At 34.7% G+C, this 27,481-nt stretch overlaps 1 protein-coding gene across 5 annotated transcripts in view; it reads left to right on the top strand.

Annotated features, from left to right (window-relative positions):
• The window catches only part of ATP13A3 (ATPase 13A3), a 78,583-nt gene that overhangs the window by 37,640 nt on the left and 13,462 nt on the right, over window positions 1-27,481 (top strand). For 4 of the 5 annotated variants that reach the window (XM_087818235.1, XM_087818238.1, XM_087818237.1 and 1 more), the window contains 17 exons: window positions 1,229-1,290; window positions 5,067-5,217; window positions 7,608-7,724; window positions 8,324-8,341; window positions 8,434-8,587; window positions 8,682-8,802; window positions 11,842-11,966; window positions 13,752-13,927; window positions 14,434-14,556; window positions 14,636-14,715; window positions 15,307-15,349; window positions 15,438-15,547; window positions 15,864-15,960; window positions 17,110-17,182; window positions 19,762-19,939; window positions 21,580-21,767; window positions 24,560-24,648. In XM_087818235.1, the coding sequence (XP_087674361.1) occupies window positions 1,229-1,290; window positions 5,067-5,217; window positions 7,608-7,724; window positions 8,324-8,341; window positions 8,434-8,587; window positions 8,682-8,802; window positions 11,842-11,966; window positions 13,752-13,927; window positions 14,434-14,556; window positions 14,636-14,715; window positions 15,307-15,349; window positions 15,438-15,547; window positions 15,864-15,960; window positions 17,110-17,182; window positions 19,762-19,939; window positions 21,580-21,767; window positions 24,560-24,648 (1,905 nt within the window). The remainder of the gene's footprint in view (window positions 1-1,228; window positions 1,291-5,066; window positions 5,218-7,607; window positions 7,725-8,323; window positions 8,342-8,433; window positions 8,588-8,681; window positions 8,803-11,841; window positions 11,967-13,751; window positions 13,928-14,433; window positions 14,557-14,635; window positions 14,716-15,306; window positions 15,350-15,437; window positions 15,548-15,863; window positions 15,961-17,109; window positions 17,183-19,761; window positions 19,940-21,579; window positions 21,768-24,559; window positions 24,649-27,481) is intronic. The other variant, XM_087818239.1, reaches the window with a different exon arrangement.

Genomic DNA, 27,481 nt, shown 5'->3' on the forward strand with positions numbered 1-27,481 from the left:
TTTGCCCAAACCTGCAGTGTCTAATCATTCATATCCAGAATTATGTCTTATACTAGTAGTAGTAGTAAAGGCTTTTTCTGATCTTTCATGTTTTTAATAGAATAGGCTCCATACAGATATATTTACTGGAATTTTTGCTATTAAGTATGTGTTCAGTGTTAGCTTTATGATTTATTGAACATGTTTCAAAATAATGGTCACCGATTTTTCTATTTGATATGAAAATAAATTTTGTACTTGTGTGAAATATACTTTACCTTTTACAGAGGGCTCGCCTTTTCTCAACTGAAATTTTTTCTGAAAGTTTTATTTTGAGAATTAAACTTGGGTAACTGATACAAGAATTTGATTTTTATGCATCTTCATCATTAAAGGAAAAAATAGGAGTCAATATTTTTTTGCATTTTATTTTTATTTTACTTCTTATTAAATTTATTGGGTTGACATTGGTTAATAAGATATTATATAAGTTTCAAGTGTACAGTTCTATAATACATCATCTATATATTGCATTGTGTGCTTACCATCTAAAGATAACAAAATAATTTTTAACAAATATTTTGTTAAAAAAAAGATTATATCCCAAGACTAAATTTCATATTCAATGTTTAGAAAATTTCACTTATGCTTTTCTTTTTTGGAAATATTACTAGTAAAATTTTTAAGCAGACACAGAAGTGCAAAAAGGATCAAATATAATAAACCCTCACGTACCCATTACCCAGATTTAACAGTTATTAGCATTCTGTTGGTCTTCGTTTAGTCCCTCATTTTGAAGGTGGCAGCATCAGGCATTAGTTCACCCATATCCCTCAGTATGCATCTCTAGATGTTTTTAAAAAACATTACCACAATACTGTTATAACTGCTTACTACACTTAACAAAATTAACAATTCCTTAGTATTATCTAAAATCCAGTTCATATTCAAATTTCCCTGCTTTTCTCAAAAAATGTCCTAAAATTTTCTTTTTAATAATATATGCACATAAATATACAGATGTACACATATGCCGTACCATAAGGAGTGTTCTGCACCCTTTTCCCCACTTTAACTGTTTGTCCTGGAAGTTATTCTCTATCAGTATATGGAAATCTTACTGTTTCCTTTGTTTGTTTGTTTGTATGTTTACAGCTATATAGTACTCCATTATATATATGTAGCATAGCTTTTCATGATGTTTGTTTTTGGAGGCATTATTCATGTTTTGTATATGTACTTTTTTTAGACTGGAACTCTTACTGAAGATGGTTTAGATCTTTGGGGGATTCAACGAGTGGAAAATACGCGGTAAATATTAGCTAGGCTTGATTATTTGTTAGCTGATTTTTAATAAATATTTTAATATATGAAACATTCAAACATATAACAGACAGCTTGTATACCCACCATGAAGATTAAACAGTTGACACTTGGTTGTATTTGCTTCAGATCTTTTAAAAGATTTAAAATATTACACATATTGCTAAGGTTTTAATCTACCCCTTTCCCGACTGCAGTCATCATTCTACAGTTGTGTTCTATTATTATCTGAATGTTTTTATATCTATCAAAAAATATGCACAATTAATACCCTGTAAGTGTTTTTGCTGCTTTTTTGCTGCTTAACATTGTTTTGAAGATTTATCAGTGTTGATATGTATAGATCTAATTTATTAATCTTAGATGTTGTGTCGTATTTCATTATATGATTAAACCATAGTATCTGTTCTTCTGCTAAAGGACAGTTTTGTTTTTCTCCCTCCCTTTTACCTTCAACTTTCACAAACAGTGTTGCAGTTAGCATTCTTATACATGACTCCTTGCGAGCATGTAATTGAATTTCAGTAAACTTTGCTTCCTAAAAATGTCAGCACTGGGACATCTTACATATATATATATATATATGGCTACAGCATAGGCATGGCTGCAGGCTAAGTAGGTATTGCCCCATTGCTCTCTGAGTGATGGTGGTGCTAGCTCATTCTCCCTCAGTGGGTAAGAGATTCTTTTCCTCTACATCCTTGCCAAACTTGGTATTGTCAGACTTGTAATTTTTGCCAAATGGATATATGTGAAATGATATTTTATTGTGGTTTTGTTTGGACTTTCTTCATTACTTACAAAGCTGGGCATATTTTCACATTCTTCTGTGTATTGTCAGTTTATAGCCTACTTTTTCTATTGTGTTGTTAGTCTTTATTTTATTCATTTGTTAGAAGTTCTTTGTATTTTCTGGATGGTAATTTTTTCAGTACTGTGCATTGCAAAAATATTCCACCAATCTCTCTCTCCTTTTTACTTTGTTTTTTGCTGTCTTTTGATACTTACACATTTTACTGCTATAGTTGTGTTCATGTCATTTTTCTCTCTCAAAAGTCTATGGGAGTTTGATTGACTATTGTTTGACTCATGCAATTTCAGAGTTGTTACATCTTCTTGGTAAATAGGTTGTCACATTGCAACCTTACTTATCCCCAGTAATGCATCTTGCCTTAAATTGTATTTCACCTGACATTTTTATATAGTTACACACCAGCTTTCTTTTGCTTAATTTTGCTTTGTGTATGTTCTTGATCTTTTACTTCCCAAGGTCTTTACTTCTCAATCTTTCCATGCCATTATGTTCACATTTATTGTGATTTCAGATATATTCATACACATTTTCATATATTTTATATTTTTCTCAGAATTTATGCATCCTAATCTTTAATACTTATGCTTAAATTATTAATAATTCATATTGAGTCTAAAGTTCATGGGTATCTTTATTTGTTTTTAAACTCCTCCAAACAACCCACGGACTATAGAATATTTTTACTTTGATTATTTCCCTTCCTTCTCTCATATATATATATATATATATATATATATATATATATATATATATATATATATATATATATATATATATTTGTTGCATAGATTATGATTTTGGTTTTCTACCATCTACATGCTGAGATTTATCTAGGTTTTACAAATATCTTTGCTAACTATTGCTTCTTATATCCCATTCCTGTGGATTAAATTGCCATCTTCTGTAACTATATTCATTAGTAATTCTTAGTTTCACTGTTGCTCTTGAATGATGCTGTAACAGTATAGATGTTTAGGTTGACAGTTGTGTTCTCTCAGAACTTTGAAGATGTTATTTTATTTCTGCTGACTCCTTTTGTTATTGCTGTTGAGAAGTCATAGTCTCTTTAGTAATGTTTTTTCTCCTTTGTTGTTTTAAAAATATTTCTTTGTGTTTGATTTCTGCAGTTTCACCATCTTTTTATTTATGCAGGACTCATTTTGCTTCTTGATTCCAAGGATTTATGCTTTTCATAAATTCTGGAAAATTTTCAGTCACTTTCTGTTCCATTATGGCCTATCCCCTATTCTTATTTTCTCTTCATCTGGAAATCATAATCATAAAATGGACAAGAAACTTCATTTGGTTCTTTCTGAATCTGGCTCTCCTTTTCTCCTCACATGGTGTCTTGTTCTTTTTCTAAGTCTTTAATTTAAAATGCCTTTTTGCATTTTTTTAGACTTCCGTTCTGTTATCTGAAATTTATGGGATTCTTACTCTGTATTTTTTGTGTCTGTTGACTAGTGAGAATTGTTTCCTGGTGCATTTTTAAATTATGAACTCATTCTTAGCAGGATTGTCCTGTGAGACTCCCTGCTTTGTGGCTGTGTTGTGGGAGCTCTTCTCTTGAGAGCTTTGACCTTGCTTGGCCAAGAGCTTGGCTAAGAGTGGTATCAATGGTGCCAGACAAACTTTAATGTTACTTTCATAACCTGGGAATTTTCAGTAGAATATATATGGTAAAATCCAAATCCCATCCCGAGTAGTGCAGTGGTTCGGAATTTAGGCCCTGAAACCAGACCTTTGGTTGAATCCTTGGTATCACCTATGTGCTGGGTAACCTTGGCAAGTTACTTAACCACTCTGCTTCAGTTTTATCATCTTTAAAATGGGGATAATGAAACACCTTCTATGGTGTGAGGATGAGATGAGTCAAATATATTTAAAGTTTTAGAACAGTGCCTAGTGCACAGTAAATTTACAGATATTATTTTCTTGAACTTTGGGAGGTGGGCTAGGGGATGGGGAGAGAGAAGCTTATTAGTTATACCTTTGGGTCTGTGCATAAATTTTTTTTCTAGTGTGCTGTTTTTTTCAAGGATGTAGCTCTTAAAGAGCACTGGCTATCTTAGTTTCAAGTCCCCACCTTGTCTGTAGCTCAGACTTTGTCTCCTTTTCCTGTGTGGGTATTAAAACTCAAGTCGTTAGGCGGCTCCCTAAGAAGGCTCTCCCTTCCTCCATCTTCCCAAGTAGTCACAGCATCTGTTCAAGTTCATACTCCTGATTTTCCTTCCCCTCTATTTCTGGCACTTGAAAATTTCTGTTTGTTTTATATGAGCTCAGTTTTACATTTAAAAGATTATGTGTTACACATTCATTTTATGTTTTTGTAAGAGAGTCTTTATGTATTCTAATCTACCATATGTCCATGGGCAGGAGTCTTAATTATTATTTAGTATTTAGTGTTTTCTACAGTGTTATGTCTGGCCTAGTTATTCAGAATCTAAGATAATAATAAGATAATACTGATAAATATTAGATAAATATTAGATAAATCTAAGATAATACTGTATTTTAGTCATGTTTAGTCATGGGAGAAAATGTTTTTGAATTCCTAAAACTATAGGTAAAAATATGAAGAAATGCAAACTTTTTTTTTTTTAATCCTCACCTAAGGATGTTTTTTCCATTGATTTTCAGAGAGAGTGGAAGGGAGGGGGAAGGAAGGGAGAGGGAGAGAGAAAAACATCGATGTGAGAGACACATCGATTGGTTGCCTCCTGCACGCACCCACCGGGGTGGGGATCGAACCTGCAGCCCACATATGTGTCCTTGACTGGGAATCAAACCCAAGACCCTCTGGTGTGCAGGGTGACACTCTGTCCAGTAAGCCTCGCTGGCCAGGGCAGAAATAAAAACATTTTTTGTAAATGACAAAACCTGAATATTGTTAGAATATTGTTTTGAGTCTTGGAATTCATGAATCTAATTCAGTACATTTTCTATTTAGTTTTCTTTTGCCAGAAGAAAATGTTTGCAATGAGATGTTGGTAAAGTCTCAGTTTGTTGCTTGTATGGCTACTTGCCATTCACTCACAAAAATTGAAGGAGTGCTTTCTGGTGATCCACTTGATTTGAAAATGTTTGAAGCCATCGGATGGGTAAGTTTAATATTTTAAAGCATAAGTAACTTTAGGAAAATAGAGTAAAAATTAACCTTGCAGAAAGATTGTTTCTGCTGATTGTTTTGAAAGAAACTGTAATTTCTAAAGGTGCATCACTGGAGAGATCATTTTAATTGTGTAAAAAAAAAAAAGTCTGTTTTAGTTATATTAACTGACTTAAACGCCTTTAATAAAGGATGGCTTGCTCAGGCCCCTGCTTTATGTGTATAATAGTAATCAGCTATCAGCAATTCGAGGCAGTAAGCCTGAGTCAGTAAGATGATCTTCAGCATCACAATTTGTTGGTCAGGTAAAAAGTATAGAGTAGTGATATATCTTCAGTGTTCTTTGTCCCCCTGTTCTCCTTCCTGTGTCCTTACACACACGCAGAGGTTTGTGTTTGTTTGTTCCTTCTATATGTTCTGCCATTGATAATTTAATTTTTTTATTTTAATTTTTAAATATGTTTTTATTGACTTTAGAGAGAGAGAGAGAGAAACATCGATTGGCTGCCTCCTGCACACCCGGTACTGGGGATCGAGACTGCAACCTGGGCATGTGCCCTGACTGGGAATCAAACCCACGACCTCTTGGTGCATGAGGTGACACTCAACTGAGCCGCACCATCCAGGGCAGCTATTGATAATTTTATTCTCTGTGTGTTTGCTTATGTTCTTTGGTTGTTAATCATTTCACAGCATTCATTTCTTTTATAGATGCAAAAATAGTTTTGTTTTTGAAGTTCCCTTCTGGCTTCTGAATGATGTATGTTTTCTGGGTCATTATTGTTTTTTGTTTTCTTTCTTACCCTTAATTTTCCTTCATGCTTTTGGTTTGCATGATATAACAATAATACTTTCATATTTAAGAATAAAGGTCTGATTTGATAACTCTGGGTAGTTGCAGTAAGGTTTTTATCCTTGCCTGTTGGTATGTAAAACTGTTTTCTTGAAAAGCATTTCCCCTGAATAGGAAGGCTGACTAGGGGGAGCTTGTGTGTTCTGTCAAGGGTGGGTTCTCATCAGCAGGCAGTCCTCAGTGTCAGAGGAACAGAGTTAGGTTGAATTCCTCACATACCCCAAGTGCTTGCACAGGCAGGGCTTTGCTCTGGAATGTTTACTCTCACATTAGAGCCCTTCCTCTTCTCAGATAGCAGTCTGTATCTCTAGGAATTACTCCCTGATCTTGGTTTTTGGTTTTTGGTTTTTGGCTTAGCTCAGCTTTCTGGCTGATCAGAAATGCTCCCGCCTCTCCTGAATGTCCTTTTGTGTTTATTCTGAGCTCCTGTCTCCTTCATCGCTCTATTCATCAGTACATTTTGGTTTTGCCTTTTGTCTCCTTACTGGAAATCTCCTCTCCCTGCTTTCCTTTTTGTTTACTTTTACAGGTTTATTTTGTGTATGTGTGTTTTGTTGATATTTTGAAAGGGAAGGAGATGAATGAGTAGATAAATGTTCTGCCATCTAATTTAATTTCTTAAAGGAGGCCCACTTCATTTGTAGAGAGTAAAGTAAAATAGGACTGATTCATTTTTTGTGTTCTCTAAAACTTCTCCCCAACTGAATAGATTTTCTGTAGACTTTAGTGTTTTTTTGTTTGTAGAATTTTAAAAATGGGTTAAATAAGTAAATTTGTGTAATAGCATGTTTTATTGACTTGGATGCTTTGATGCTTGGTCTTACCAGAAAGGATCAGTGGAATGTTTTCACATAACTGAGCACGATTGCTGTTCGGTGTGATTGATTCCCTGTGAGAGGCCTCCTAATTTCGGAGATGTTCAAGGGCGTCTGAGAAGGGTATAAAATTGGCTAATTGGGCATAGTTCCCTTCCCTGTCATTTTCCTCCATGGTTCATCCAGTTGTTGTCAAATTAGTTTGTTTTTCATGTATGTGTATTTTCAGTACAAGTTCTTATTTGAATTTTTTACCAAAAACAAAAAAGGGTATTTAAAATAAATTTTAAGGGGTCAGGTTACTAGTATCCCAACTAGAAGAGTTCAAACAGAAACTATAAGCTCCAATCTTTGGACCTCAGTGTGTTCCCGATCCTTTGGTTCTGCTAACCATGTCTGAGTTCCATATTGTTTTGAACACATTCCTTTTAGCAGAAAGGAAGCCCTGGGTGATAGAAGCAAAATTAGAGAAGTTTTTTCTATTTCTTTATTCTGCTTCTAACCTCTTCCTCTTCTCTCCCATGAGTTGCTAGGACTTTAACCAGCTGTGTTTACATTTGGTTTTATTTATGTTAATAATCTAGTAGTGCTCATTTATTTTTTTGGACACTAATTTTTTTTTAACGTCACTGAAAATAGCTATAGTGTTTCATTTAAAAATGGAACCGGTGAATTAAATTTTATGAAGTAGTATGTTGAATATTTTCCTTTCAGATTCTGGAAGAAGCAACTGAAGAGGAAACAGCGCTTCATAATCGAATTATGCCAACTGTGGTTCGTCCTCCGAAGCAACTACTTCCTGAACCTACACCTGCAGGAGACCAGGAAATGGTATGAAATCACTTTAAGCTGGATTATACTGTTGATGCCCACATTCAAGCCTCACTTTGAAATATAACTAGAAGATGAAATCACATATCCTTTAACTCTCAGGCAGATGTGACTATTTTAACTGTGTTTATTAGCAACTACACTTGGGGCATTGCAGGTATTTTTTGTAAAACACTGAGGTTTATTTCTCAGTAGCGTTACTTTTTCTTCCCATTTACTGAAGCAGCTCAGTGCCCTGTGATTTAGATAATATGATGGCATGGTGATTAATCTCTTTAAATTGCAACTATATTCCTAGAGTTTAATAAAAAGAATATGTGAGAGGCTTTATTTTTAGGTGAATTTTAAAATATGTTTCCTGTAGTTTATTTTAGTACTTAATATATTTTTAGGATAGCAGAATATTTGAAAATATTCAAGAATATACTTTTTAAAAATGGGAGGCAGAGGAGAAGCAATCTTGAAACATGACTTGAAATAATAAAAGTTTCTTGCTGTTTTCTAAATAATGTTTTGTGGATGCATAGTTGTTTTTTATCTTGAGTATGTTAATGGACTTAATCGGTACTATTTCTTTATTCTTTTTGTTTTGTTTTTAGGAGCTGTTTGAACTTCCAGTAAGTAAAGAATGTTTACTTGTTACCTGAGTATATTTGTTTTAATTCTTAAAGAAGAGTAAGTGCCTTGTGCCTCTTTTGACCTTATACAGGCTATTTATGAGATAGGGATTGTTCGCCAATTCCCATTTTCTTCTGCTTTGCAACGTATGAGTGTGGTTGCAAGGGTGCTAGGGGATAAAAAAATGGATGCCTACATGAAAGGAGCACCTGAGGTCATTGCCAGTCTTTGTAAACCTGAAACAGGTAAGGAGCCAACTGGGCTTTGAATAAAATTCTAATATTTGTATAGGCTTATATTAACAATTCTAACAATAATATTTCTTTTTTCCTTTTAAAGTTCCTGTTGATTTTGAAAATGTTTTAGAAGATTACACTAAACAGGGCTTCCGTGTAATTGCTCTTGCGCACAGAAAATTGGAGTCAAAACTGACATGGCATAAAGTACAGAATATTAGCAGGTAAGGCTGATAAATGATTTTTCTACAGTTTTTTGATACGTTATTTATGTTTATATGTCACATATAATAATTTGTATGTAGTTGGGTATTTATTAAATATTTATTGAATGTGTGCAAATATACATAATGCAATACTTGTTTTAGTTGATTGAGATAAAAATACAGCTCTTTGGAACTATTTTCAATTTATTTGTTAAATACTTATTGAGTCCCTGCCGTGTGTCATGCATTTTCTAGGAACGTAATTATGTTTTAGTAAACCTAATTCTACAGAAGTTTATTTTTCCAAATTATCAACTTGCTTTTGCCTAGTGGTTGGAACCAGTACTTATTTAGTCAGAGTATCATGAATCACAATATGCAATCACCCTCTACCCCAAAGTTCTAATGGTATTATCAGCATCACGTTTACATCCATGTATAGATACGGCTTTTACCTTCAAGGATTGTCACTTTCACTAACGGATATAGACCTACCCTTTGAGGATAACATTTTTTTTAGGAATCTGTCATGGTATACCTGGCATTTGTAAGCAAGCAGAAATGAATATTTATTCATTAGCTCTCCTCCTGATTCTGCCTTTGAAATAGCCTTTTCCTCCATCTCCACAGCTATTGTCTCTAATTCAGGGAATCAGCTCTTTTTTCTAGTCTTTCTTTCTTTAGTCTGTGTTCCACACTGCCTCCAGAGAGAACTTTTTAACATTCAGATGTAAGACCAGTCTTCTACCTGAAATTCTTATAAATGGCTTCCTATCACCTGGACGGGTTCATAATCAGAGAGATGCATCAGGAAAGAAAACAAAACATAGTTTTTAAATGGACAAATGATGCAAACAGATAAATATCAGAAAAAAGACATACAAATGGCCAGTGAACACATGAAAATGATAAGACACTTCAGTTCTTGGGGAACTACAAAATAAAACCACACTGTGACATCACATTTCTCCTAAGGTTGGCAAAATTGGAAAGATTGGTAATAGCAAGTATTAGGGAAGGTTTGAGAAAATTCTGACAACGTATTGCTACTACACTATTGTAAATTCTAGAGAACATTATAATTCGCTTATGTAATTTGACCTAGCAAGTGTAGTTCTAGGAATTTGGCCTGAAGAAATATTTCTTCATGTGCATAAGTTCATGTTTAAATAGTGCAAATAATATAATACTCACCATAGAGCAGTAGTTAAATTATGGACTATTAGAACTTCTCTTAATTATTTCGGGCACATTAATTAAAAAGTGTTTATAGTGCAATCATGTTTTCTGAGTGAGAACTAAAGGAGTAGAGTAGATAGCCAGATTAACTAAAAGGAAAAAACTAATTAGGAATTCTAATTATAAAACAATATTTGAAGGGTGTGGTCTAAGCATGAATGTTTTCAAAAAGAGTGAAAACCAAATGACCTGATGCGTATACATGATTGGGAGCCAAAATTTAAAATGTTATATCCTGATTCCTGTGAGGGGCATATTAGGCTATTTTTTTCTCTACAGCTTCACCTTTTGCCATTTCCTTCCTAAAGACTAACTGTTGAATTGCCTGTAGTTCTTGAGCCTGTTGTAGTCAGACATCCTTCCATGCCCTTGGGTAGGCTATTCCTTCTGCCCAGAATACCCTGTTCCTCTCTATTACCCCCCTGCCCACGGGCTCCCCTTCATCTTCATCCTTCAACTGAGACCCATGTGTGTCCGTTCTACCTTCTGGGAATAGGTTTTGGCATTTCTCTTAACAGCTTGAACCTTTATATCTCGAATGAAATTTTGTGCTATTCATTAATTAGAGGGCATAGTTTCCATGACCTATATCATAGGAAAGTTAGGAAACCAGCTGCATCCAGAAACTGCTAGTACCTCATAGGAAAATAGCTGCAGCGTTCTTGACCCAGTAGTTTCACATTTGTTGAGCTTTGCACTTTGAAATGCATTTTCAGGTTTCAAGGCTTGTTTCTCCTGTTAACACCAACAATATCATTTGTATTAAGTTTTCTAACTATTCTTTAATGCCTTTAACATCCATTGTTCTAAATTATATTTCAAAAATGTTTAGGTTTATAGCTATGTAAAGGACCTTTATTGTCAAATTTTGTGTAGAAAAACCACTCAGTTATTGCAAGTGTGAAATTTTGGTCCCTAATCTCAAGCCCCCTTCCTTTTTCTGGGATTTAGTTTTGGTAGCTTGAGATTTCTTAACACAACTATCACTGAACAGATTTCATGTCCATTATAGTGCTGAAGTGCATATTATTTTTGTATGCATCTCTTTGCCTACATGTCTGTTTCCCCACAAAAGCATATTGAAGAGTAGAGATCATGCCTTTTCATCTTTGACATCCCAGTGATTACCATAGTAGTTGGTGCATTGTAGATACTCCACTATTTGAAGGAATAGCGTCTTTAAGTATTGAATATGAATATTCTAAAATCTTATCTCTGGCTTCCAAGTAGATCTCCTGGTTGGATTTCTAGTGCTTCTTAGATCACACTTCAAGGATCAAGAATTTGATCAAGAGTTTTATAAAATTCATCAAAAACTTGATAATGAATCTAGTATAATTGTATCAAATGTGCTTATGGGACAGTTTTTTTCCTTTTCTCTTAACATTTAAGTTAGTGTATGTTGTATGGGGGACAGTAAAAAGTAGATTTATCTATGCTTGCTCATTTGGTGAATAGGGTACATGGTGAACATTCCGTAGTAGTACAAGTACTTAGTGTATTACAAAGGTCCCTTGATAGGGATTGGTTCCAGGACCCCCTTAGGGATATGAAGAGCCAACTATGCATCTCCAAATGTTCCTTCTGTTCCTGCATTTCAAAAGGTAAAATTTAATTTTAAAATGTATTTCTTGGGAATTGTTTTTCCAGGTTTAAATTTTTTTTGTTATACTAAACTCATAAACACACACATATGTGGCTTATTCTGCATATAAAATTCCTAATTTTTAGATATTTAAAATTGCTTTATCAATATAAAGAGAGAATAGCCTGTTCGCTTGACTAAACCATTATGTATTTAAAATTCTTTTTCTACAGAGATGCCATTGAAAACAACATGGATTTTATGGGATTGATTATAATGCAAAACAAATTAAAGCAAGAAACTCCTGCAGTACTTGAAGATTTGCATAAAGCCAACATTCGCACTGTCATGGTCACAGGTTAGACTTTATAAAGTGACACAGAAAAAATTGGGTGCGACCCTTAGAGTTCAAGATATATAATACTGACGAATGATCAGTTGGTTATAAAAGCGTATTATATAATGGCTCCATCCTACGTTGCCCTGTTTTAGCTCTGAATATTTATCAAGGTATAAGCGAATTTGGCAATATTCTTTTGAAGTCTAACAAATTCTGTTTCTAGAAAGTATAGTAAGGTAGTAGAGGGCACAGTATAAAAATTTAAACTCTGCTCCTTTTTATTTCTCTTTAATCGGATATTTCTTATAGCACTTATTGTACCTTGCCTTGTGTTAGTTATTTGTAGATTTGTTTTCTCTACTAGAATATGAGATTCTTGAGGGTTAAGAGTATCTTTAGTTATTTTGGGGTTTTCTACAATTTTCAGAACTCTGCCACATGCACAGAAAATGATTAATAGATATTGTTAGAATTACATTTTTATGTATAAGATAGTACATTTATTATAATCTCTTGAATCAGCATAAAAGTGGAAGTAGCCATTTTTTGGTTTGTTTTTTTCTTTTTTACTATAGCGGAATGATTCTCCTGGTGTTATTGTACTGTTGATAATATTAGATAATTGCCATTCCTTAGCTGTTTGAAATTGTGGCAGCTCTAAGTGATTTTTTTCTTAGTAAGTAATCAAAATTAAGATATTCACTTTATAGCATTTATGTGTTCAGTAAGACTTATATGGTAAAGGCCTGAGCACATTTTTATGTTTTAGACTCTGAGATTCATCTAATAGCATAATTATTAATATACATCTCAAGTAACTAAATTGATTAGCATCCTAGCAATTCTTGGTTTTAGTGACCGCTTCTAAGCACTTTTCATCTCTGTGTCTCTTCCCCCTCTTTCTCTTCCATGACTGACTATGGTTTTGTTGTCTTAAGGGGTCTGTCTAGTCACCAGAAGACACCCTGGGAAATAGTGTGTGGGAGTTGGGGGGAAAATAATATTGCCCTTCAGTTCTGATAGCAGTGGGCTCCCAAGACCTTTGCCGGCTTCTCCTGTAAGCTAATTTTCTTCTCTTGAACCTGTCCTTATAGTGCTGCTCTTCTTTCTTTCTCATGGCTGAGAAGTTGTCTGTGTTGCCTCTCTTTACATCTTATACAAATTGTATTCTTATTACCTTGCTTATCTTTTAGTTTTTTGTAATCTTGCTTTTGTAGCTCATTCTTTTTTCCTCTGATACTAGTTTTCTGAAACAGATCACCAGTCACTCCTAGGTTATTTCAACAAATATTTATTGAGCACCTACTCTGTATGTAGCACTGTGGCAAGTGTTGAGTGGGTAGTACTAGTGTATGACTCAAAAAGATTGACAGTGGCTCTGGCTGGGTGGCTCAGTTGGTTGGAGGGTTGTCCTGTGCATCAAAACGTTGCTGGTTTGATCCTCCATTGGGGCGCGTACGGGAGGCAGCCTGTCTCTCTCTCTCCCCCACCTCAAATCAGTTAAAAGCACATCCTCAGGTGAGGATTAAAATAAAAAAGATTGAGAATGTATTTGATTTTAAAAATTGTGGGTGAGAATGTTCTATTTAGTATATATATGCTTGAATTATTTGAGGCTTCCTTTGGTAAGTGTGCCCTGATTTTATTATTTTTAAATTCCAAAAGTAAAGATCATACATTATCTTCATTTTGCCCAGCCCAGTCATGGGGACTACTATAGTAGATTCTCAATAAGTCCTTGTTGGTTAATCCATTTATGTTTTTATTTTAATTTTAATGTATTTTCAACATTTTGAAAATTAGGTGACAACATGTTGACTGCTCTCTCTGTGGCCAGAGACTGTGGAATGATACTACCTCAGGATAAAGTTATTATTGCTGAAGCATTACCTCCAAAGGATGGGAAAGTTGCCAAGATAAATTGGCATTATGCTGACACCCTAACACAGTGCAGTAATTCATCAGCAGTGGACTCAGAGGTAATGTCAAGATGAATTTTTCCCATTTGAAACTTGCTTGTTTTAATTTAGTCTAAAAAAATAAAATGTGGTGCATTAAGATTTAACAAAACAGAAAGTAAACAAAAACAGAAGCCTGGGCTTCTGATTCATTAGGCCCAGGAATCTCAATGTTTTAAATTTTGGTACTTAGACAAAGATGAGAAGTACAGTTTTAAAATACAAGAATCTTAATGATTTATCCTATTTTAAAAGTAGTTATAAATGATGCAGGTGGGCCATAATACTCAATTCATGGATCATTTCAAATTGAAGCTGACACTTAACCTCCCTTAAGTTTTTTTTTTTAAATAAACATAGAGCCCCTTAAAATTGAATTTCCCTTTACTTTCAGTAAATGTTAAACTTTCAGTGTCTTGTGTAAAATGTCAAATGAAAGAACTTAGTTTTGGATCAAATATATTTAAAATAGGGTAGTGATACTTGGTTTGGGTGCCTAACTATTGTTCTGGATGTTGTATACACAGGCTATTCCAATTAAATTGGCCCATGATAGCTTAGAAGATCTTCAGGTGTCTCGTTATCATTTTGCAATGAATGGAAAATCATTTTCAGTGATACTGGAGCATTTTCAAGACCTTGTTCCCAAGGTTAGTGATTTCTGTTTATGTATGTGTTCACATGAATATATTATAAACAGTATTTTAAAGAAACTCGTATTTTTTCCAGTTGATGTTGCATGGCACTGTGTTTGCTCGTATGGCACCCGATCAGAAGACACAATTAGTAGAAGCATTGCAAAATGTAGAGTAAGTATTGATGGTGTGTGTGTTTTAATGAATTGTAGTTCATTTTCAAACCCAGAAAATAACCAGTATTTCATGTATATATTGTCCCCTGTATGATAGGTAGGCGATAACTTTAAATGTCTATTTGCTCATGTAGGTTCTTGCAGCTAAAGTACAATATCCACAGTTTCTTTTCCAGGTAATATCTATGAGGTAGAGTTCATTCATCTTGGATAGAAATGACTTTATAGTTTTAGTAAATAATTATGTTTCAAGCTTTTAAGGGAGAACTCTTTACTGATAGCCTTAAAAGTGTGCTAAAGATTATACAAGCCCATGTACTTTGCTCTAAATATTAGGAAATTGAGATGTTAAAATGATAAACTGATTTGTCCATCTTGTGACAGAAATAGGACAATACCTAGGTCATTTGACATTCCGGCTGGTACAAAGCAACATGCCTGTGGTCATTGTAATAAAAAGATTCATTTGTTTCACTGGGGGAATCTTGGTTTCTTAGCTCTCCGTAATACAGCATTAGTGAAATCTTAAGTGAAATATTGTGTATTTTAAGAAATTAATCAAAATCTTAACATAATTTTTGTTTCCTAGTTACTTTGTTGGGATGTGTGGTGATGGTGCAAATGATTGTGGTGTAAGTATAATTTTTGTGATTTAAAGTTCTTTCTCTAGCCTGAGTCACATTCACAAAATGTAACCAGTTTCCTTTTTCAAACTTTTAGGCTCTGAAGAGGGCACACGGAGGCATTTCCTTGTCAGAGCTTGAGGCTTCAGTGGCATCGCCCTTTACCTCCAAAACTCCTAGTATTTCCTGTGTGCCAAACCTTATCAGGTGGGACATATGGAAAAATTTCCTGTTGTCTCTTTGTAGCTTGCTTTAATAATAATAAATACAGAAAAAAATTATCATGGAAAGTAATATGAATTTGTTTTCATGGGTTTTTTTGGTATATTTAATCTGTTACTAATTAGCATCAGATTGATTGTTTCGCCTCATCTTTTCTAATTCGACTTTGGCTTAATTCTTTGAGTAGAAATGTGCTTTATTGTAGCTGTTGAATGTTTATGTTCGCCTGTCAAGATATAACTGTGGCTTGGAGGAGGGGTTTAAAATGCCTTTATTCACATGCCAACATTTGTTTTCACAGGGAAGGCCGTGCTGCTTTAATGACTTCCTTTTGTGTGTTTAAATTTATGGCTTTGTACAGCATTATACAGTACTTCAGTGTTACTCTACTGTATTCCGTGAGTACTGATACTGCTACAGAGATGGCACTTAGTGTTAAGACATTTAAATTAAGATATGAGCGTACATGTTTGATTTTGAATGCATGCATTAATTATGGAGCTTACATAAATAGCAGTTATAAGTTTTGTTGTTGTTAATCCTCACCCGAGAATATTTTTTCCACTGATTTTTTTAGAGAGTAGAAGGGAAGGGGAGAGACACAGAGAGAGAAACATGGATGTGAGAGAGATACATCCATTGGTTGCCTCCCGCATGCACCCTGACTGGGGCCAGGGATCAAGCCTGCAACCGAGGTACGTGCCCTTGACCGGAAATCGAACCTGAGACCCTTCAGTCTGAGGTCGATGCTCTAACCACCGAGCCATACCGGGTAGGGCATACATTTTTTTTTTTAGTTTACTATGTTTCGTGTAGCAGATTGAAAAATCTCATTAATCTGGAATAACATTTTCTTTAAGGCCGACAGCTGTGGCTGAACCTTGTGAATAAAAGATGATTGTATTCTTTTTTGCCTTTAGCACAGATTGGACGTCTTTTTTAGAATTCTGCCAAATGCCAAGATGTGACATAGTTCAGAACTGTAATTAACTTTGCTATACATTTATAGGAAAAGGCCAGAATGAGAAAAGATGTTATAGCAATAGTTGTAGGAAATTAGGGATTTGGAGAAAAATAAACAGTGGTACTCCATCAGATTTTATATTAGAAGTGATCTCACTTTAGATATAGTTCTAAGTGAACACTGGTGACATCCTAAGGAGTCTTGGTGAAACTATACCTTTTCATCATTTGTAGAAAGTATCAGGAGGGATGTTGTTAGATATTAAGGAAGCTTCAAGATACTAATTTTCAAGAATATTGAATATTGTGAGTAACAGTTTGTGTTTTCCTTTTCCCAGAAAAACTTTTAAAAGATTTTTATTGAATAAATTGTTAGGAGATGCCTTTTATACTAATGTATTACATTGAATGTTTGCAAATATGTTATATTTCACTGATTCAAAAGGCAAATGTATTTCACTTTGTAAGCAGGTCCAAGTGTCATTTAGTAGTAATTATTGGGGGGGGGGGCGCTAAAACCAGGAGAAACTGGTATAAAAATTGTTCCTAAGAACTAATTATATTTTTTAAAATTACTTCTGTAGGTCTTAAGTAACCTAGGAGACTTCCAGTTTCTCTTCATTGATCTGGCAATCATTTTGGTAGTGGTATTTACAAGTGAGTATTTTGTTTTGTTACTGATTTCAAAGCGTATGAAATTCTAATGTGACTTATTAAACTTTGGTAAATTTATATCAACAGTTGTAACTGTGCATACCTCTCCAGATTTCCTGTGAATATTCCCTTTTATTACCAGCTGCCTATGTTTTGCCCCATTTACTTTATTCTCTCTCCACTCTTCTGGAATATTTGAGAATAAGTTTGTGTTATCATACCCCTTTGCCTCTGAGTATTTTAGAAAATATTGCCTAAAAACAAAGCCATTCTCTTATACTATTAAACACAGTTATAAAAATCAGGAAATTTAACACCGATACAATATTATCTAATCCACAGCTGGTATTCAGGTTTTGTCATATGTCCCAATAATGTCCTTTATACCCATCTTTTTCTCTAGTCCCTGTGCCCAGGATCTAGTCAGGGCTCACAAACTTCATATAATTATGTCTCTTTAGTGTTCTTTAAGCTGGAATGTTGCATCAACCTTTTGTGGGGTCTCTTGACGTTGACTTTTATGAAAGAAGATATACCAGGCTTTGTCTGATGTATTCTTGTTATACTCTTGTGAATTCTTTGCAGGAATAACACAAACGTGACAGTGTGTCTTTTTGGTATATCGTATAAGGAGACACAAGGTATTGGTTTGTCCTGGTGTTGGTGATGTTCACACCAAAATAAATAATGATGGTAATGGGATCTGACCCATTTAATCAAATAAAAATTTGCAAGTCCTTACTGGCAGGCAGACAGGGAATGAATGAACAAGTAAGTGAATGAATGGAATGATGGACTTAAACCTTGGAAAATCCTGTCTAGTTTTATTGACATTTTAGGCCAAATAAGTCTTTGTTGTTGGGGGGGACTATTCTGTGCATTGTAGGGTTCTTACCAGCATCTCTGGTCTCTCCCCAACTAGATGCCAGTAACACTTTCCCAGTTGTCACAACCAAAAGTAGTTCCATACATTGTCAAGTGTTTCCTGAGGGGCAAAATCATTTTGGTTGAGAATGACTTATTTAGACCATTTTTTTTCTTTTTCATTGAATTTATTGGGGTGACATTGGTTAATAAAATCATATAGGTTTTAGGTGTACAGTTCTATAATATGTCATAGACAGTCTGTTTTGTTTTGTTTTTTTTTATTTAAAACATTACAGATGTCCCTTTTTCTCCCCATTGACCCGTTCCACCTCGTTCCACCCCCCTTCCCAATCCCTCTCCACACCGTTGTCCGTGTCCTTGGGTTGTGCATATCTGCATATAAATTCTTTGGTTAATCTCTCCCCCTCCACCCACCTGCGTTCCTCCATCCCTCTGAGATTCATCAGTCTGATCCATGCTTCCATGTCATTATATCTATTCTGTTCATCAGTTTATTAAGGATCTAGACAGTCTTTAATGGATGCTAAAATTAGCGATTGAATCCTGGCTGGGTGTCTCAGTCCATACACCTAAAAAGGGTTGTGGGTTCAATCCCAATCAGGACAAGTATAGGAGGCAACCAATCAATGTTTCTCTTCCTTTCTCTCCCTCTTACCCCCTCCTCAAAAAACCCCAAAAAACTAGTGAATGAAAGTTTGATGAGGAACAAGAGTTTTACATAGCCTTAGTATACAAATTATTTATGTACAGAGAAAAAAATAGAAACTTTACAGTGGAGAAACTCAGTGGATACCACCTTAATAAACAAAGCCTTTTTTTATGTTACTGTTATGTTTATATTGCTTCAAACCTTTGTTAATGTCGCCTTAAGAGGAAGAAATTTGTATTACTTTTTTTTTTTTTCCTCAATATATCTTTATTGATTTCAGAGCGAGGAAAGGAGAGGGAGAGAGAGAGAGAAGCATCAATGATGAGTGAGTCATTGATCAGCTGCCTCCTGCACGCCCTGAGTGGGGATTGAGCCTGCAACCCGGGCATGTGCCCTGACCGGGAATCGAACCCTGATCACCTGGATCCTAGGTCGATGCTCAACCGCTGAGCCACGCCCGGCCGGGCTGTATTACTTTTTTTTAATAATTTTTTTTAATATGTCTTTATTGATTTCAGAGAGAGGAAGGGAGAAAGAGATAAAAACATCAATGATGAGAGAGCCATTGATTGGCTGCCTCCTGCACGTTCCCTACTGGGGATCAAATCGCAACCCAGGCATATGCCCTGACCGGGAATCGAACTGCAATCTCCTGGATCATTGGGTGACACTCAGCTGCTGAGCCACGCTGTCTGGGCTGTATTATTTAAACTGTAGTTTGGCAATTAAAGATTTAGAAATAAGTTCTTAGTTAAACATATAGATAGGGTGGTGATTAATCTTAGTTTATATGCTTATATTTAGTATTCTAGTGTTTCCTAATTTCAGTAGAATAATTTAAAAAGTACTCCTGAATCATTTTTGGAAAAACCTTAATTGTTTACAGATTATTTATGGACATTTGGCTTGGTTTTCAGATATTTTTCATATTAAAGATTTGTTAGACAAAAACACATTTTTAAAGTTCCTGATGAATCTGCTTATGTATTTTATAGTGACAAGTTAATTTAGCTGCAAACCTTCCATGTTTTTCTTTTTAATGTAGTGAGTTTAAATCCTGCCTGGAAGGAACTTGTGTCACAACGACCACCTTCAGGTCTCATATCGGGGGCCCTTCTCTTCTCCGTTTTGTCTCAGATCATCATCTGCATTGGATTTCAATCTTGGGGGTTTTTTTGGGTCAAGCAGCAGCCTTGGTATGAAGAATGGAATCCACATTCAGAGTAAGCTGGTCAATCCATTTAAAAATCTGTGCTAAGTGTGTGTGACATACATGCATGTAAAAATAAATATAAATATTTGTATAGAAATTTTGCATGTAGCTTGATTAAACACTTAAGAATAGGAAGATAGTCTGGCAAGATCTTAATAATCACTACCAAGATGGGACGTTGGATCAGTTTGTTAATTTGCTACTGAGCCTTGCTTTCCTTACCTGTAAAATCAAGAAAGTTGAAATTAATCACTAGAGTCTCTTCTAAACTTAGAATGTTGGTGCTTCTAACTTTTCTAATCCCAGTTTAGGAAATGACATTTTAAAACCTAAATTCTTTTTTATTGTCTTTATTGATTTTTAAATGTTTTTATTGATTTTTTAGAGAGAGGGAGGGAGGAAGAGAGAGGGAGAAACATCATTGTGAGAGAGAAACGTTGATTGGTTGCCTCCTATACTATACACCCCAGTTGTGGGGACCAAACCTGCAACCTGGGCATGTGCTCTGACAGGGAATTGAACCAGTGAACTTTTGGTGCATGGGATGACGCTCAACCAACTGAGCCACACCGGTCACGGCATAAAACCTAATTTTTTTTTTTTTTTAATTTATCTTTATTGTTGAAAGTATTGCAGATGTCCCCTTTTATTTCCCCATTGCCCCCCCTTCCTCCCCCACCCCCAGGCCTTCAGCACGCTATCTGTGTCCATGGGTTATGCATATAAGTTCTTTGGTTAATATCTCCCCTAAATTTTTTTTTAAAAAGTATTATTTGTTTATGGGTAGAGTGTTCTACAGTTAACAAATCATGATAATATTTTAATTAATTAAACATAAACTATTCTTACGGTAATTTCGTAGATTTAAATTTCTAGATCCAAACATTTAGTTTGCTTGATTGAAAGAGGTTACTTGTCTTTAAAGTTTTAGAAACTTAGTATTATTGTTTGCTTATATGTACATATAAACACTGGGTATGAAAAGGAATAGATGGGGTTGTTCTGAAGAATCTTTCCAGGTTTGTAGCAGATTAACATTTTGTTATTGCTTAACTGTGCTTATTATAGCTGATGTTTTAATAATGGATATTGGAGACTATTATACTTAGTCCTATGTATGTTTGACAGTCTTGCCCACCTAGAAGTAGAGCCATAGCTGGAGAATGTTGAGGGCCATCTCAATGCCAAGTGCATTGCTGGGCATTTACATACCCTTTCTTACTTGTTCCCCACAGTAACCCTCTGAATGAGCAGGTGATATCCACACTTATAGGTCAGGACACGGGCTCCAAAATGAAATAATATTTTCTCAGTTATAGCTAAAAAGTGGTAGAGGTAAGGTCAAACCCAAGGTCTGTTTACCTTCACTATGCTAAAATTTCTCCCAAAATTTAAAAAGCGAGAGGGGTTTATTAATTAATGAAGTTTCTTCTAAGTTTTTAACTGATTGGAATATGACTAAGGTGAAAAAACTCTTAATGTTCATCTACCTGTTTTATATATCTTAACCTTAACATTGTTGGATCTTTTTCTATATACCTCATTTCTATTTATTTTATGATAGTGATTCAAGGCACTTAAGGTAAAATTTGTTTCTTTTGGGAAATTGGTATTGTGTTTAGTAACATAAAAATTTTTTGTGTGTTTTAGTGCTTGTAATACAACAGGAAGCCTATATGGAAATTCCTCACATTCGTACAATGAAACTGAAGATGATCCACATAATATACAAAATTATGAAAATACCACAGTGTTTTTTATCTCCAGTTTTCAGTACCTCATAGTGGCAATTGCCTTTTCAAAAGGAAAACCTTTCAGGCAACCTTGCTACAAGAATTGTAAGTTTGGCATTTACTCTGATTCCCATCCTGCTTACCTTCTTTAAAAATAATGGAAGAAGAGTAGAATTGAAACTGTCTTTTCTAAGTAAAAGATATTCACAAATAGAATAAACCTAGTGATTTAGATGTTTACTGTCTTATTTTATTCTCCTGGTAGCTGCCACCCTAAGTTTAAAATTAAAGCCACCAGTTCTAAACATTCCTGGTTTTCACATCTGATTACTTCTTGCTCCAACTTTTATTTTTACAGCCCATTGCAGAGTTAGAATTAGAAGCAGGAACAGGTTCATCAATTGTAATACTCTCCTTTTGGGGTCTGCACAGCACAGTTGTCTGCTCTTCGTTTTTGACATGGGTATAGCCAGTGCTCACTTGGACTTCTTTCCTTCTGTCACCTTTGCATCCTGAAGGAGGGGCCAGTAGAATGGAGAGTTGTGCCTGGTAGACTTATTATCTGCCATAGCATTTTTTAAAATTTTTATTTGTTTATTTTTATTTACTGGGGTGACATTGGCTAATAAAACCATACAGGTTTCAAGTGCACAGATCTATAACACGTGATCTGCATACTGCATAGTGTATTCTCCACCTGAAGTTAAGTCTCTTCTGCCACGTGATTTGTGGGCTTTTTCATTCTATATAAGGTTTTATTTTTGAATAAAAAAAGGGAGTATGAAGGAAATCCTTTATGGTGCCTTACTGTGGTGTAATATTCCATCAAAAGGATCTGGTGTCATTAACAAATCTGTTATACCATAAGCTGAGATATATTTAATAATAATTTGAGTTTACCTATTATATTGCATTTTATGTACTTAAATCTCTTTCCTATGGGATCCTCATTATATCCCCATTTTATAGTTAAAATAATTTGACTCAGAATGACTTGCTAGCGTTTGTTTACGTAGGTTTGTGGCAGAATCTAAAACAATCTAAACCTTTAACTTGAGGAACATTCTCCGTGTCCCTTAATCACCAGCACAGAATTTGTTTTGCTAGCTCTCTTCTGGTGAAGAGTACTGCTTGTAATTCAATAGGATCACTAAGAAATTACTGACAAGGCCAGGACAAGCCAGGGGCTGAGAGCACAATCCACTAGAAACTGTTACCTTTCCAAAATGAATACCTGATTTTTCCATTCTTGGTTGAAATCCGTATTGTTCTTTTCATTTGGGTGGTTATTTAAATCTGCCAGCCACCTACCTCTTCTGTCAAATTCCTTTGAATAGTGCCTCTTTTTCTCCTCTGGCTGAACAGAGGAAAGGTTCCATTATTTTCTCCTTCACGTGGAGATCTTGGCAGAGTTTTAGAGGTGTGATCAAAGGGGTTGCTCTAGGAGAAAGACATGAAAATTTGAGAAAAAGTGTTGAGGTAGATGTAAGAAGTTTCTGAGCCTGAGTAAATTTTTTCTTCTTGCAACATGCCAGGAACTAGATTGCAAATCTATTTTTGCTTATAGTTTGTGAAAATGCAATAGGATTTGAAAAACATTCAATATGGTCTGTTACTTTATTGAAACAAAACTTCTGTCTCCACATTTCTCTTTGGCATTTGTATTCTGACATTTCTTTTTGTCATTTTTCTGATTATTATTATTTTTTTAGTTTGTGTGTTTGTGTACTTCCAACTGGAATTTTCTAAACACTTTTTCTTTAACTGATGCTAATAATAACTATTTGAATGACTATATAACTTATATATTACAAAATAATATAATATGTATATATAACACATAATATTGTTTTTATTGAACAATAAATATTGTCCTGTAATTTTGAACTGACATATTAATAAAGTTTATATTTACAAATGATTCCCACATTTAATAATACTGTTGAGACCCCCTCATTTACAGTCTATAAAATAGGTTGTTGACTCCTGTACCTAATCTGAAGACTTCATGATAAAGTTTTGGTTATATATGGTCTTAATAAAGTTTGAGTTTGAAGCTGACCTCAAGGAGGAACTTGTAAATAAATATTCAGACCCAAGAAAAAAGGGAAGAAAAGTTGAGGACTATCAATATAGTTGGGAAATTTCTGAGCCTCTCTCATGGCTCATTATGTAAAGATATGCTTGTATACATGCATGCATGTATGCACACAGTTAACTAGAGGGCCATGAGCAGGAAGTTTTGTTTTTGGAGTTGGGAAAATGGTACAAAGTACTACTGGGTGGGATTTACCATTCCTAGCTATCACAGCAAGCCATAGGGGTAGTCCACATTTAACATAGTAAATCAACTCAGTTTTTAGGTTTTAGCTAACACCTTCTGTGGAAACATTTTCACGGAAAAAGTCAATAAAAAAGTGAGACTTGCTTAACAGAAATATACTTACATTCAACTTAGAATATCTCTATTTAGGATTATAACATACCTAATACTGAGAATAAATATTCAGCATTTTTACAATCAACAATAATTGTCATTGCATACATGTTTAAATGATAACCTCGTTTTGCAATACATAGTCTAGTCTCTTATTTGTGAGTTATTATTAGCTTGATTATCTTACAAAGTAGCTGTCTGTGTGGGAGAAATACAAATGATCGTAAAGGTCTTATTTTTTTAAATGCTGTTTATTTTCGCATCACATAAATGATTCCTTTGGTCCAGAATGATGTATCATACTCTAGGAAGTAACATAGAGCCTACTTTATATACTTCATCAACCTAAATAGCAGTATTCAGTATTCAGAACCAAATTTAGGCTTGACAGCGCACCAGTTGTTATTATATGGTTTTTTATATAAAGGAACATACTAATTTAATTGTTTTACTTTTTCAGATCTTTTTGTTTTGTCTGTGACTATTTTGTATGTTTTCATATTATTCATCATGTTGCATCCAGTTGCCTCTATTGACCAGGTTCTTCAGGTAAGGCTTAATTTAAGCACATCAATTATTGCTGGTTGTCTGAGGAGTGATAGTCTCTGGGACAGTAACAGAAAATGACACATTAGTATTACATGAAATTTACACAGCCAAGTGAGACTTCTGGATGTTTGCTATGGCTTAAAATCTATCCCTTTTGTGCTACGGGGGAAAGAGACTCAACTGTGTCTGCATTTCTTTTTTCCAGGATCTCTTCTTTCTGAATTTTCTAAGATACAGTTATATTAACCCAAAGATACCCTATAAAGAATAAAAACAAAACAGTAGCTTTTATTGACTCTACTTGCTATTTTATTTTTCTTTCCTGTTTCTTCTGTTTGCTTTTGGTTCCATTTCCCTTTTTCTACAAACGAATGTCCCTTGGTCTTTAAAAATAAAAAGCTTTGATTCTGTTATTTATCTGTACCTTACCAACATAGTTCTTGAGTAGTCTACACATACTGCCTCTTCTTCACTGTCCATTGAGTTCTCCATACTTTTTTTCATTAAAAACTTTAAGAATGATGAAATACTTGTTTTATACAAAAGAGTATGTATCCATATTTAAGTTGTTAAGTATAATAGTAACAAAATAACACCCATGAGTCTATTATCAAACCTTAAAAAGGTACCATTACCAACACCATTAAGGCAGTATTGTGTACCTTTTTCCAAACACCCTGAGAGAACCACTATTCTAATTTTTTACCTCATTGTCTTTTTCATTATACACTTATATAGGTATGAAGTCATAAAAGATAATTTTGCTTGCTTTTGAACTTTATGAAAATGGTGTCTTGCTATCTGTATTTTTCTGTGGCTTGCTTTTGTCCCATCAACGTTGTTTATAAAATTCGTCCATGCTGATAAATGCATTTCATTTTCACTGCTATATAGTATTCCACTATAGGATTATAGTTTAATTCACTTCTCCATTTTTCATCATTAAATAATTGGGTTATTTCTTTTCCCTGTGTTAACAGGGCTGTTATGTACATGTCTTTTAGTGTATGGGAATGAGAAATGGTGAACCAAAGATTGGAGGTGGGGTGGTACATTCCAGGTACAAATAACAAGAGTGGTATATTACTGTAGAGAATGTAAATACAGCAGTTAAGCCCACTAAAAGTACAGTTGTCTTGTATATTCATCTCATATACAGCAGCCTTGTCAAAGTTTATTCTAAATATTTTTAGATTCTCTGGGCTTTTCTGTTTTAGATAGTCATCATCTATAAATAATGACAAATGTTTTGTTTCTGATTTTTCACTACTTATGCCTTGTATGTATTTTTCATGTCTATTAACCTTGGTAATGTTGGTTGTAATGGTAGTGATATGCTTGTCTTGTCCCTGACTCTAAAGGGAATGCTCCTAATATTTTACCATTGGATATATTGTGGGCTGGGTTTCTGGTATATACTGTTCATAAGGTTGTGGAAGCTTTTTTCTATAGTGTTGTTACCATAAATAGATGATTAATTTTACCTAATGCTTTTTCTACAGTTACTGAAATGGTCACAGTTTTTCTCCCTAGAGAATGTGGGGAATTATAGTTAGTTGATTGGTATTTAAATGTTGAACTAACACTGCATTCAATAAACCCAATTGGTGATGATGCATTTTTTTAATACTCTCTGGATTTGGTGTGCTATGATTTTGTTTAGGATTTTTTGCTTCTGTTTGCATGAGTGAGATCACACTTAATTTTCCTTTGTTGTATGTCATTGAGAGGTTTGCATGTCAAAGTTATATGAGCTTTGTGGGATGAGTATTCCATTTTGTGGACTTTTCCATAATTTAATCCCCTTTGAATGGATATTTAGGTTGTTTCCAGTGTCTTGCTATTATAAGAAGTGCTGTATTGCAAATCTTTGTACACTTCATTAAGAAGGACAAATATATAAACTTGGAGGTTAAATGTGCAGAAGTGGAATTGCTCAGTCAAAAGGCATCTAGAATTTTTAATTTTTATTAGTACTGTGTTATTGACCTTTGAATAGGTTGACAGTTTATAATCTTATCAGCAGTGTATGAGTGTGTCTCCCCACGTTTCATTGAAGGATTTAGATAAGCACTTTAAGCAAAAGCAGAAAACAAAACAGAACACACATTTCTCTCCTGCCACACGTGTCTACTTCACAGTCAAATTATTTCTTCAAAGAGTGCTATGAAAATTCAGCCCACCTCCCGCGCACTCATCATCTAGTCTGCATCCTACACCTGCTAGCCTACTGAAACTACCCTTGCCAAGGTAATTAGCAGCCTCCTTCTTAAGTCCAGTGGACTCGTCCCATTAATTTCTTTATTTATTATTTTTACTTGACTCCTCAGCAGTGCTTGACAAGTTAACCATGCCATCATTCCTGGTATTCTGTGATGCTTTGCTCCCTCGTGGTTTCCCCCACTTCTGTAACTCCTCCTTCTCATTCTCCATTGTGGTTCCAAACCCTCCACATGCTCCGTACATGTTTTGTGCTCCTCACATTTCTGTAATTATCCCTGATCTTACTCTGTACATCAGGTGATCTCACCTGTAGTCATGGCTTCACCCATAGTCACTGTCTATGTGATGAAGACCCCTGACTCTATTCCCTTAGCCTAGCTGTCATATTCAGATCTCACTGAGCTCCACTGACATACTGAATATTATCTGCGTGGTTCACCCATCAGTTCCCACACTCAGCATTTTTAAACTAAGCTCATCATTTTCTTCCTCAACTTGGCTTTGTCTTCGTTTCTTGGTACCACCATTTACCCAGTCAGAAGTGTGTATGTGTGTCCTTGCCTATTTCATTTCCATTTAGAGCCAGTCTGTCGATAGTTTCTCTGTTTTC

Source organism: Miniopterus natalensis, chromosome 6 (genome assembly GCF_054644295.1).
Source record: "Miniopterus natalensis isolate mMinNat1 chromosome 6, mMinNat1.hap1, whole genome shotgun sequence".
Lineage (NCBI taxonomy): Eukaryota > Metazoa > Chordata > Mammalia > Chiroptera > Miniopteridae > Miniopterus > Miniopterus natalensis.